A 12,130-nucleotide genomic window follows, 5' to 3' on the forward strand; every position below is an offset into this window, starting at 1 on the left:
AACGTCGTCAGACATGGCCCGGGCGTTCATCGGCACATGGGTTGCACGCTTCGGGACCCCGTGCGACCTTTCCTCAGATCGTGGCCCTCAGTTTACCTCTGAACTCTGGAACGCAGTCGCTGAGAGTTTGGGGGTCAAGCTGCACCGCACTACGGCCTATCACCCCCAGGGGAACGGTCTTTGCGAGCGGTTCCACCGCTCCATGAAAGCAGCCCTGTGTGCCGGCTTGACGGACGGCAACTGGTTGGATAAGCTCCCGTAGGTCATGCTCGGCCTCAGGTGCGCCCCCAAGGAGGACCTGTTGTCCTCATCCATCGAACTCGTCTACGGCCAGCCACTGCGGGTCCACGGCGAATTCATCCCAGACGCCACAGCGGCCTGGTCCACAGCCAGGCAACGGTCCTCCCTGCCGGAGGCCGCAAAAGGGTTCGTGCCGGTTCGCACGTCGCGACATGGCACCCCAGCTGCCCGGCTGCCCCGTCACCTGCGCTCTGCGGATTTTGTGTTTGGTCGTCATGACGCCCACCGTGGACCTCTCCGCCCCCCATACGACGGGCCGTTCAGGGTCCTGGAGCACGGGGATAAGAGCCTGCTCGTGGACATTGGCGGCAGACCCGAGACTGTTTCCGTGGACAGGGTCAAACCCGCGCACCTGGACATTGCCCAGCCTTTGGGGTTGGCCCTCCCCCCGCGCCGGGGTCGTCCCCCTTTGCCCTGTGCCCCTGCGCCTGCCGGGGTGCCCTTGACACCGCCTGGGCCCTTGTCCCGTGACTCAATGGTCAGTGCGGCCCCGCCCCCCTCGGCCCCTACAGTGCACACCCGCCGGGGTCGGGTCGTCATCCCTCCACGGCACAAGGATTTTGACTATGGGTGAATTCTGGGGGGGCTTGTGTGGTGTTTACATAATTCGCCAGCGGGACCTCGAGTTGGGGTGCGGGGTTCCGCACGGACTGTTTTTGTTGTTGCGCTTCCGGAGTAAAGGTTAACAGAGTTCCCGCCGTTATGCGAGTAGTGTTTTGATGTCGAACAATAAAGCAAGTTCTGTTCCTGTGTCCGACACTCCGCCTCCGACTCCTTTTCTCCGGCGCTACAGTCCATTTACGCTCTCAGATTTCATTTCATAGATTGCAGGCCAGACCTGCTCCAAAAGGGAAAGCATAAAAGGTAACTTTGTGTGCGTGGTTTTGTTTTTTCATCTGTTTGCTAGTTAGCAGGCTACCACTTGAGTGACATCTCAATCCGCATTTGTGGATTTGCTCTCTCTATGGTGTATGAGTGGAATATACAGTTATGTGGTAAACCTGGAAAGTATGAATCCAGTGACAAAGGACGCTCCGTAAATAAAACAAAAGAAATCATACTTTCTTTTGAGTCCTAGTTAGTCTAATTGTAACAGATATCCATCTTGGAGTTAAAGATTCTGAAGGGGGCGGATTCCAATCCCGACCACTTCACACTCGGCTGTGAGCCACTCCAGTGAGTGTTGAAGATGGCATATTGATGGGAGTAACAGAATCACATCATCTGCCATCAGCAGGGACGCAGTCCTGAGGTCACCAAACTGGACCACTTCAATGCCTCGGCTGCACCTAGAAATTCTGCCCATGGAGTTTATAAACAGAATCGATGGCAAATGCCTCTGGGGTTCCAACCAACACTAGAAATGGATTAGGTTTATTGCTGGAAATGTGGCCCAAACTCTGACAGCAGTCAGTTTTTTTGTTGTTTTAACCGTGTCTTGTCACAGAACTCCTCCATCTGCTCTGCTCAATGCCCAGTCAAATTTTAAAAAGTGAATCGTATGAATTTGAAAAACATTTCTGAAGACTCTAAGATGCATTTGTCTCATATACTTTTTCGTCATTAAGATTACATTTATATACATATGGCCACAAAGTACAGTAATTCCCGGCCTGCAGAGCGCACCTGGTTATAAGCCTCGGTACACAGAAAGAGTTTAACGCTAGCGTGGCGCTAGTGTTAGCGCAGCACTAGCGTTATCACGGCGCTAGCGTTAAACTCTTTCTGTGTACCGAGGCTTATAACTAGGTGTGCTAACGCTAGCGCCACATCACCGCAGGGTTGAAAACTTGTGAAAAAAGTCGCGGATTGTAGGTCGGAAATTACAGTAATATAATGTTGACTTCGTAAATAATAGAAGACAAAAACTAAGTTGCCCCTGGGTTTTGTAGCAAAATTATTTGGCAAAAGTCTTGCGTGCCACGATGACATACAGGTAAGTATAAAGAAGTTCTGTTTATAAAACAGGCAACGTGGAGGATTGAGGTAGAGGTTTAACGTGTACCTCGAAAGACTTGTATCTCAGATCATCTTTCTCCACTGAAATTAACGCAAATGACATTAACCTGCACCAGCCTCCCAGTTGTAATGGCTTTTTAATAAGAAAATAGCACTTAAAAATATTGCAGTTTGTAAGAAAACAGTAATTTCTGGACTATGGACTGCACCTGATTACAAACCTCACCCAGTACATTTTTAAAGGAAAAACATTTTGTACATACAGTACATAAGATACACCTGTCTACAAGCCGCATGTGCTCACATTGAAACGAGATATTTACAAAGACGGTACACAGAGTTTTTAAACTTTTAATAATATGCCTTAGCTTTTCTTTCCAAGCAGTGCCTGCAACGCAGCACTAACACAGCAGCAACATGATTCAGGCCACCTGCTTTTATTCCCTCTGAAAGCTTTTTTCATCTTTTTACATTGCTCCAGTTCTTCCCGCTGCCGTTTCCAGCGTCTCACCATCGATTCATTTCTGCCAAGTTTATGTGCAGCAGCTCTGTTTCCTTCTTTATCGGCTATTGCTTATAACTTGGAAGCTGCGTCTTCCTCGACACATATATTCCACCGGTCTCACGCTTACCTTTTCTGCTCGAGCGCCCCTGGTGGCCGTTAGAAAAAATGCATAAAAGCCGCATCACTGCACAATGCCCCCTGAACCCCAGACTGGTGGCCATCTAGGCCACCAAACACGAGGCGTCTGGGTGGACAGGTCAGGAGGACGACCCGGACGCCAAGCACCAGGGTCCCCACGGGGCGATTCGGGCGGACGACCTCTGTGAGGAACCCAACGGCGAAGCAGGAACCAGAACGCGGCAGGCCACTGCTCCGGACGAGAACCTCCCTCGCCGTCATTGCAAGACGACCAGGGATTGGTCGCCAACGAGGCCAGGTCATGAAGCGGCTGGGAGCCATCTGGAGCGAATAGGATGATGGAGAGAAGGACCAGAGCAATGACCACCACCATCCCGTAGTCTCTCCAGCTCCAGGGTGGCTCCACCGAACTCCCCAGCTCCTCCTGGACAGGAACGTGAGAAGGCGGCGGCGCCAGTGCCGCCCCCTCCTGGACAGCAACGTGAGAAGGCGGCGACGCCATCACCGCCCCCTCCTGGACAGCAACATGAGAAGGCGGCGGCGCCAGTACCGCCCCCTCCTGGACAGTAACGTGAGAAGGCGGCGGCGCCAGTACCGCCCCCTCCTGGACAGCAACGTGAGAAGGCGGCGCCAGTACCGCCCCCTCCTGAACAGCAACATGAGAAGGCGGCGCCAGTACCGCCCCCTCCTGGACAGCAACATGAGAAGGCGGCGACGCCATCACCGCCCCCTCCTGGACAGCAACGTGAGAAGGCGGCGACGCCATCACCGCCCCCTCCTGGACAGAAACATGAGAAGGCGGCGGCGCCAGTACCACCGCCCCCTCCTGGACAGCAACATGAGAAGGCGGCGCCAGTACCGCCCCCTCCTGGACAGCCACGTGAGAAGGCGGCGGCAGCATCACCAACTCCACCTCCTCCTGGACGGGAGCGTGAGGCGGCTGGGGAACTGTCGCCACCTCCTGGACAGGAACGTATGGGCGTGCCCATTGCCGACAGAGCAGGAACGTGGAGCGTCCGCGGGCCGGTCACCACTGCCACTCCAAAGCACGGACAAGAAGCGGCCGTGGAGACGTCGCCACCTGCTGGACAGCAACGTGAGCGTGGCCCGGTGGTGAATTCCAGGGCAACGTGAACCTGAGTAGGCGGAATGGCGAGGAGGCGGGTCAGTCTCCACAGCTACGTGCACTTGGCGAGGTGGCGAGTCTGTTCCCACTGCGGCGTGCACTTGGCAAGGGGGCGGGTCGGTTTCCACGGCAACATGAACCTGAGCAGGCGGAGAGTCCGTCGAAGCTGACACGTGGGCGTGTCTCGGAAGCGGGTCACTTCCAACTGCCACGTGAGCCTGCATCAGCAGCGAGTTGTCAGAGTAGCTCGGCTGGTTCGCCAATCCTTGCCGGACCTGGGCCGTGAGAGCCGCCAATTCCGCGCTCTGCCGCTCTATCTCCGCCCGCATTTCACGGCGGAACGCCTCGTGATTTGGCGACTCCTCCTCCCTCTGGGCTGGAAGCTTCGCCACCAGCTGCGGGTCTGCCGGTTTCGCCGTTGCCGGCGAGGAGTGGGAAGACGATGTCTTAGTTGCCACGCAGCAGGAGGCACCGGGGAGCGCCCGGCCGGGGCGTCTCCTCTGGCCGCCACGCGGAGGTCCCGGATAGATGGCCAAGCGGGTTCCCTCATACCGATAGGTGTACTTGGATCTACCGAGCGAAGTCGCTCGGGTGCTGGAAACGCGGGGAGGCGGCGCAAACTGACTGGGATGAAAAGCCGGGCAAATAGATTCAAACTCAAGGTCGTCGGAGTTGTACTCAGGCAGCCGGTCAAACAAATCATGGTCCTCCTCATATTCCGAAAAGTCAGAGTCCAGAAGAATATGAGGAGCCGGACGGGTCGTGTTCGGGACGTATTCATACCTCGCTGGCGGAGCGTAAGACACGGAAGTGGAGGACGTCAGGGAGCCTACCCGGATTGGACAGGCTTGGTCCTACAGCAGACGGTCTACCTTGCGTCGGTCCCGGCGACGCCGGGTCTTTCCTGCTGGGTCCTGTATTTGCCAGATCTTTCTGTCACGAAACAGGGCTCAAGGGTGGACCCAAATGCACGACTCCAGAGACAGCAGAAGTACTAGTACGGATGGGCTTACGAGGGTGGTCAGTGGACAGGCGTGGGTCGGTGCACGGAGAGCAGCCGTCAGGAAATCAGAAGTGCGGGAACGAGGCATCAAGAGCAACGATCTAGCGGAGTATTTGTCGTCCCCCGGGTCCTATATATACTGGGTCTAATCAGTGGTCATGAGGCGCAGGTGTGCGCCTTCTGATTAGCTGGCCACGCCCAGCCCGGGCTGGAATCCAGGAGCATGACAAAACTTGAGCAAATCTATGTGGTTGTTTTTAAAAAAAACATAGTGTTCTCTGGTTTTTATGTTAACTTTGAAAGGGAACTTAAAGTGGAATGGCAATAAATAGATTGAAGGCTCTTTTCGCTTCGGAATTGTTTACGGCCAAACTTTTTCTTGTTCTGAAGTGAGTCGAGTTCACTGTCAGTATACAGCATCGCATCTCAGAAGTTTGCCTGCATGTCAGAACAACAATTATATAAAATAAAATAAAAATCCCCCAAGCTAAAGTTTGTATCATGGAAAATAACTCAATTTACTGTAGTTACATCTCAATACACCACCGTATTTGCTTGTCTTATGACCTTTCCTCGGCATAAATCTAACACTGAGTAATAATTCATTTTGGTTGGAAAAAAATGTGCTTGCAGAAGATGCCAGACAAAAACATAATAGTAAGATACATGATGGACATATGGATGCCCGCAAAAATCTGTGCAGTACATGATTAATATTTATTGTATACAAGACAAACATCAATGGCAGCGGGAAAGAAATATAAAACCTTTTATGTGAATTGGGAATCACTGTCGACAAGCACCTACTAATAACAGCAAGAGAGAGGAGCAGAAAGAAATAACAGTGGACTTATTGAGGGACTTGAGTGGAGTATTCCCTCAATGACAAATCACAAAGCTGATACCGCCTGGAAGGTGATGTGAAAATATCCATATCAAAACATGGTGGTACTGTTGTGCGTCCCACTAATGGCACTGAAGATGCCCACAGAGTCTGACAACGAGCCCCTGGCGCCATCATTCATTGGGTCGATCTGGAAGACATAAATAGTTCATGATTGAAAATGAAGAAGTTGCTTTGTTTTTCAAGAAGACGATGCATCAAAATCAACAAAGGCTTTCGTTTCCACTTAGCGGTGCGATTCAATTGTGTTGCCCCCTTTGGGGGTTTCTATCGAAAAAGTTGAAAACGGTGAGGTAAAGAATTGGAGTTAACTGTGGAGCTAGATACACACATACTGCTCTGCGTTGATTGGTTGACAAAGAATGTACACATCCCAATATCCATCCATCCATCCGTTTTCTTAGCCGCCTATCCTCACATGTGTCGCGGGAGTGCTGGAGGCTATCCCAGCTGTCAACGGGCACGAGGCGGGCTACACCCTGAACTGGTTGCCACCCAATCGCAGGGCACACACATTCAAATGTATCAATCAAAAAAATACAGTACAAAGGTTGATAGTAAAGGACAGCACAGTGGTCATACAATCCACAATACTGTATTTGTGCTCAATTAAGTCTGTGAAGTACTATATCTGTACAACTGTGTTGATTATATAGCATACAGGAATATGCATTGTTTTGTTTTGGGTTTTTTTTCAAGATGAATTGCATAAGTTCATTTTAGAATAACGTAAATAACCTTTGTTACTTGTGAATACACTGAGTCAAAGATTGACCTTTTCTCCGATCCTGAATTATTTTCAGACGGTCCCTTAGCTACTGTAATAAATAAATAAATAGCGTAATGAAGTGCAAGCAGATGCAGGAATAGCAAAAGATAAATAGGTGGTAATTAAAAATGATTGCATTGGAACAATTGTTGAAAATTGGGTGAAATAACGTTTCATTATAAATATGAATGAAATTAAATTTTCATCAACAATACAAAATGAGAAAACCATTGTTACTAATGGCAAAAGAGGAAAATAATAATCAAGATAAAACTGAAAAAAGTAGAACTTATTTCTGCAAACACAAAGAATAATAGCAGGACTATACACGTGTTATTGGTGTTTTTGTGGGGTGTATTTACAATATGTCTTCATGGGACACAAAGGGAAAGAAGTTAGTCATAAAAATCCATACGTACAGTTTCACAAAAAATCGTAACGACGAATCAGCAAGCTTTAAAGGTGACCACATGATAAATGACGCTCCACCCTGAGCGTCCTGATTACCTGCTCATGCATGATGTCTGACAGTTCCCGGGTCAGATCCCTGTAGTTGGCCTTCATTTCATCGTGATACTCCTGCTGATCCTCTTTAATCAAGCGTTCGTTTATGCCCAGTGCTCGGCCACAGGCCTCTGCGAAATGCCTGCCAAAGCACGGCCTAAACTTTTAGTGCCAGTTGAAAGCTACAATAAATCCCGACACAGATGAAGGCGATCGCTATGTGGCTGAAGTGCTTCTGTACGTACCTGAAAACTTCTTTGAGCTGTTTGACCTTGTTGTCCGGATATTTCTTGGCACTAGCGTTATCTAAGAAGGCTCTGGCATAGGAAAGAGGGCCTGCATTGACCTGGGGAGGATTATTTGTAAATCATTACAATATATATCACTTTTATTAACACCTTTCTGCTGATGATAGCAAGTTGTTCCATTTTTATTTTTTTTTGTTTTAAGTGCACTTCTACGAAAAATCTTCTTTAACCCTTAAATACAGTTCAAATCTTCTTTAACCCTTAAATACAGTTGGGCCAAATTGAACAGTTGCGACAGCAACAATAATTTAATTATAACATTTAGATTTCAATCTTTCAACCTGAAATTTGATGACTTGCCTTAAGGAACCCAAAATACACAAATATGAAAATATTGTCAAATATGGTTGTTGTGTACAGGGGTTATGAATTTTGTGGACATTTTATTGTGTCTTGGCCAAGCACTCACCTGTTGTTTAAGGTTTTGTTTTGTTTTGTTTTGTTTTGTTTTGTTTGGGGGGGGGAGTCCAATTACATTTCAGGTTCTACTTGTGTTGTCATATGAAGGTAATCTTCCCAGAGCCTACCGACTCAAGATTGCTGGCGAGAGCCAAATACACACTTTACAAATTTTTTTTTTGTTTGTTTTTTCAGATTCCACAAACAGTAGTAGTTAGCAGGCCCGCTTTCTTGAAAAAAAAGCAGAACATTTCTTGTGACTCTGGAACATTTAAATACTTGTGTACAGTATATAGGAAAAACAGTCAAATCAATTCTGCGGCAATTCCATGTGTGTAGAAACATAACGAGGTTCTAGTACACATATATGATTTTCCCACACATAGTGGCCATCTGAACGAAACCATAATAACAATGTGGCACAGGATGATAAGAGTCTGATACCTTGTTTTGACACCCTTGCACGGTCAAGCTGCTGCAAAAAAGCCATTCCAAGACAAGACAAGCTGATCATTCCATGCGCATCTGTGAAACACGATGCAAGTACCTGAACACAGACGCTGCCTTGCAATTTAAGTTGTAGCCGGATCATGTCCACCTCGGAGGCCGAGCACAGCATTTGCAGTTCAGCCACTTTCACGCTCATCTCATCTATGGCGACTTCTATGGGGCTGAGGTCACTCTGATGTTGGTACATGACAGCAATGCGCTTCTTCACATAGGGGAAACAGTGGATGGCTAAGGGGGAGAAAAAAAACAATGATATGTAAAAGGTGTCAAACTCATTTTTTGTTTGGGGCCACATTGCGGTTGTTTTCCCTCAGAGGGCTGTTATGACTGTGAACCCATATAAATGCGCGATCACCTCATTTTGTTACATACAACAACAGTTCAAATTGATTATCTAACCAAGTTACAAAATGATGACATTTTAGCAAAAAAAACATTGAGTCGACCTACATGACTTGATTCCACGGGCCAAATAAAATGACATGCTAGACCAAATGTGGCCCGTGCCTTGAGTTTGACACCCTGTGAGATGAGTTTTTTTTTGTTTGTTTTAACACACATGTTTTTTTTTCCTTTTTTTCATCCATGGTGTTATTTTTATACTCAACATACTTTGTAATGCCCAACTAGAAGCATGCAAATCTCTACTCTGGCTAATAGGACAGCACCCAAATGTATTCTGGTGATAAAGTCTGAACTTTCCTGGAGGTGATTGAAGATGGATAGTTGGAGGTCACTGTGACACAAATACACCAATAATGTTCAACCTACTGGTGAGAATGGTCCGTCGTTTACACTGCTCCTCTACACCACCCTGCTTCTTCCCTGATAATGTAAAGGGCGTCTCAAACATAAAACGACGGATGTTGTGGCTTTTCTCAAATTCAGTCTTCCTATCCTCCAACTCCTTGTCGTCGAGGTATGGCATGACATGCGTCACTTGGATGTAGGCATATTTTGAGTCCAGGTCCTTTGGGTTCACCTGTAGGTATGGAATAGTCATTATACTGACAGAAATATCGGGATATTTCTCATAGCACCCACAAGAACTAAAAATCGAGGAGACTATTAAGTTGGTGTCCCATTGTATTAAAGAGAAATTCTGAAATACAACCACATAGTGAAACTAAACCTGAGACAGGGCCTTGTTAATGTTGTTGGTGTTGGGCTTCTCTCAAGTTATTACATGTTAACATCATGAAGACGGGCCTTTTTGAACTTTATAAATTGTACCAGGGCAGCCAAACTGAACCACAAAAAGCCTTTTTGTGCAAAACGTTTACCACAACGTAGAAAGTGTAGAATTGTGTCCAAGGCAAAATAATTTTCTTTCTGTACTAGAGAGGAAGATGCATGAGATAGGCCTAGATGGAAAAAGATGACACGCCGTGGCGACCCCTAACAGGACAAGCCGAAAGGAAAACAAGAAGAAGACTGTGTGCTTTACTGACATAGTCTCCAATGTACCAATAAGATAGAAAATGCACCGTAGTGTACGCTGGACTCAATTGAAACAACAAAACAAAGTACACCAAGAACACTTTCATAGTACTGCAAGTACAGTAAACTGAAGTTGCAAGCCACTTTGTACAATGTTATACTCTCCCGAAACTACACAACATAAGTGAGCCTCTTGTGTTTATTTGTGCACCAATGGAAATGTGTTCCCACCTTTCCAGAGTCCTGGATGATCTTGACGTTCTCTTGACCAAACTTGTATGAGTAGAGCTTCACGAGCCTCTGTGAAATCTCAGACAAAGGTGTGAATTTTGGCTCCTTGTAGATGTATTCTTTGCCATCTTCATCTTCAAAAAAGCCCTACAGGGGAAAAAAAGGCAGTCTGAAAACACCAATTTCAATTCCATTTCCAGCCATTGAAGCAGAAGCATGCAAAGACAAGAGAGGACACGCACACACACGGACACATACACACACCTAGAACCTCTCTAAACCTAGCATGGGAAAAAGTGAAATAAATCTCAATCAAAGCATTCCTTGCCGCAATTATGTCATTCTTCCGCTATAGTCTATTACCTGTCCAAAAAATGCCACTCTGAAGTATGTGCCCAGCAGGCGTTTTCCAGTATGCATTACTTCCAAAACTTTCGTGTACGCACGGTGGAGGGTATCATACACGTGTGTCAGTTTCTGCGGCAACAAAACACAAACGGTTGCTTGCTTTAGTATTTTTATGCAATAGATAGATAGATAGATAGATAGATAGATAGATAGATAGATAGATAGATAGATAGATAGATAGATAGATAGATAGATAGATAGATAGATGCATACACACACACACGGATACATTGTGTGTGTGTGTGTGTGTGTGTGTGTGTGTGTGTGTGTGTGTGTGTGTGTGTGTGTGTGTGTGTGTGTGTGTGTGTGTGTGTGTGTGTGTGGTGTGTGTGTGTGTGTGTCTTTTGGGCTGTAACAAGAGCAAAAGGCGTTTTTAAAATTATCTTAAAATTCAGGCCTGATGAGTTAGATTCTGTCTAGCTCAGTTAGATATCTTAGAATGAAGCCATCTATCTATTTTTCACACCACGTATTCTGTCCAGGATCTCGGAGGAGCTGAAGTCTATGTCTGACTTCGGATCAACCCTGGATTAATCACCTGTCAAGTATACCACTGAGACACAGAAGAAGATATCAAAACACATGAAGGGTGACTATATACACCCTTTGCTGAAATGCCAGGTATTTGTGACATAAATAAGGAGACTAAGATACATCATTTCAAAATGATTTCCACCTCTAATGTTACCTATTTACATCCTCAGCAACTCAATTGAAAAAGAACTATTTTTGACATTGGAAATTAAAATAATCAATTGAAAGAATGTGGTTATCCACGTCCGCACATCCCATTATAACTTGGATGTGGTTGTTTTCTCATTCAGCAGCAAATAAATGGGAGGTACATTTTCCCATTTGTTTCTGGGATTGTTTTTTTACTGGTCTGATGAAACCAAGGCTGAGCTTTTTGTCCATAATTTAAAAAGTTCTGTTTGAAAAACACACAACTTAGCTCAGTACCCCCCCCCCCCAAAAAAAAAAAAAAAAAAATAGAGTGACTTATGATAATGGGAGTGGCATGCTATGGGGCTGATTTTTTTTCCAGGTGGAACTTAGGCCTTAGATAAGGCCGAAGTAATTATGAACAGTTTGAAATCACATTCACTGTTCGCGCAAAACCTTCTGGCTTCTTCTGTAAACAAAAACCACGATAAGACTTGTCAAATGAGTGAACTTGATTCGGGGCACTTTAAATGCGAGCAGGTACGTGAGTGCTGACTCTCATTTAACACGAATTTGAATGTGGAACACAGCCACATCTCTAGTTCTAAGATAATGAGCACCCTTGTGAAACCACATAATCGCACTTGTTTATTTTTACTTATCATCAGGAAAAGGAACAGTTAAAGTACTTAAGTGTCTCTGCAGTGACAATGGGGCTAATAATTGGATTTGGATATTTGGTCTGTTCTTGGGGCCAAGCATAGAAGTACAAAAGGACTTCAGTACCTATCAGGGAACTAGCCCAGAACTTCATTTTCTGATAGTCGTGAAATGATGTACCTCAAAATCTCTGCGTTTTTCATGCATGGGAATGATGAGCCTGTAGACATCAGCGATGAGCTCATAGCGCTCCGCATTCCAAAGGCCATCAGCACACTCTTCCAGCAGCTCCATGAGTACATC

At 46.4% G+C, this 12,130-nt stretch overlaps 1 protein-coding gene across 1 annotated transcript in view; it reads right to left on the reverse strand.

The window, feature by feature from the left end:
• Positions 1-5,784: 5,784 nt before the first annotated feature.
• The window catches only part of LOC133509536 (dedicator of cytokinesis protein 9-like), a 42,561-nt gene continuing 36,215 nt past the window's right edge, over positions 5,785-12,130 (reverse strand). Inside the window, exons 45-52 of the mRNA XM_061836646.1 lie at positions 12,008-12,130; positions 10,460-10,573; positions 10,097-10,243; positions 9,197-9,407; positions 8,463-8,653; positions 7,454-7,554; positions 7,212-7,350; positions 5,785-6,065 (exon numbers count right to left, since the gene is read on the reverse strand). Coding sequence (XP_061692630.1) covers positions 5,967-6,065; positions 7,212-7,350; positions 7,454-7,554; positions 8,463-8,653; positions 9,197-9,407; positions 10,097-10,243; positions 10,460-10,573; positions 12,008-12,130 — 1,125 coding nt within the window. The 3' untranslated portion in view covers positions 5,785-5,966. The remainder of the gene's footprint in view (positions 6,066-7,211; positions 7,351-7,453; positions 7,555-8,462; positions 8,654-9,196; positions 9,408-10,096; positions 10,244-10,459; positions 10,574-12,007) is intronic.

The sequence above is a fragment of the Syngnathoides biaculeatus genome, chromosome 2 (genome assembly GCF_019802595.1).
Source record: "Syngnathoides biaculeatus isolate LvHL_M chromosome 2, ASM1980259v1, whole genome shotgun sequence".
Classification (NCBI taxonomy): domain Eukaryota; kingdom Metazoa; phylum Chordata; class Actinopteri; order Syngnathiformes; family Syngnathidae; genus Syngnathoides; species Syngnathoides biaculeatus.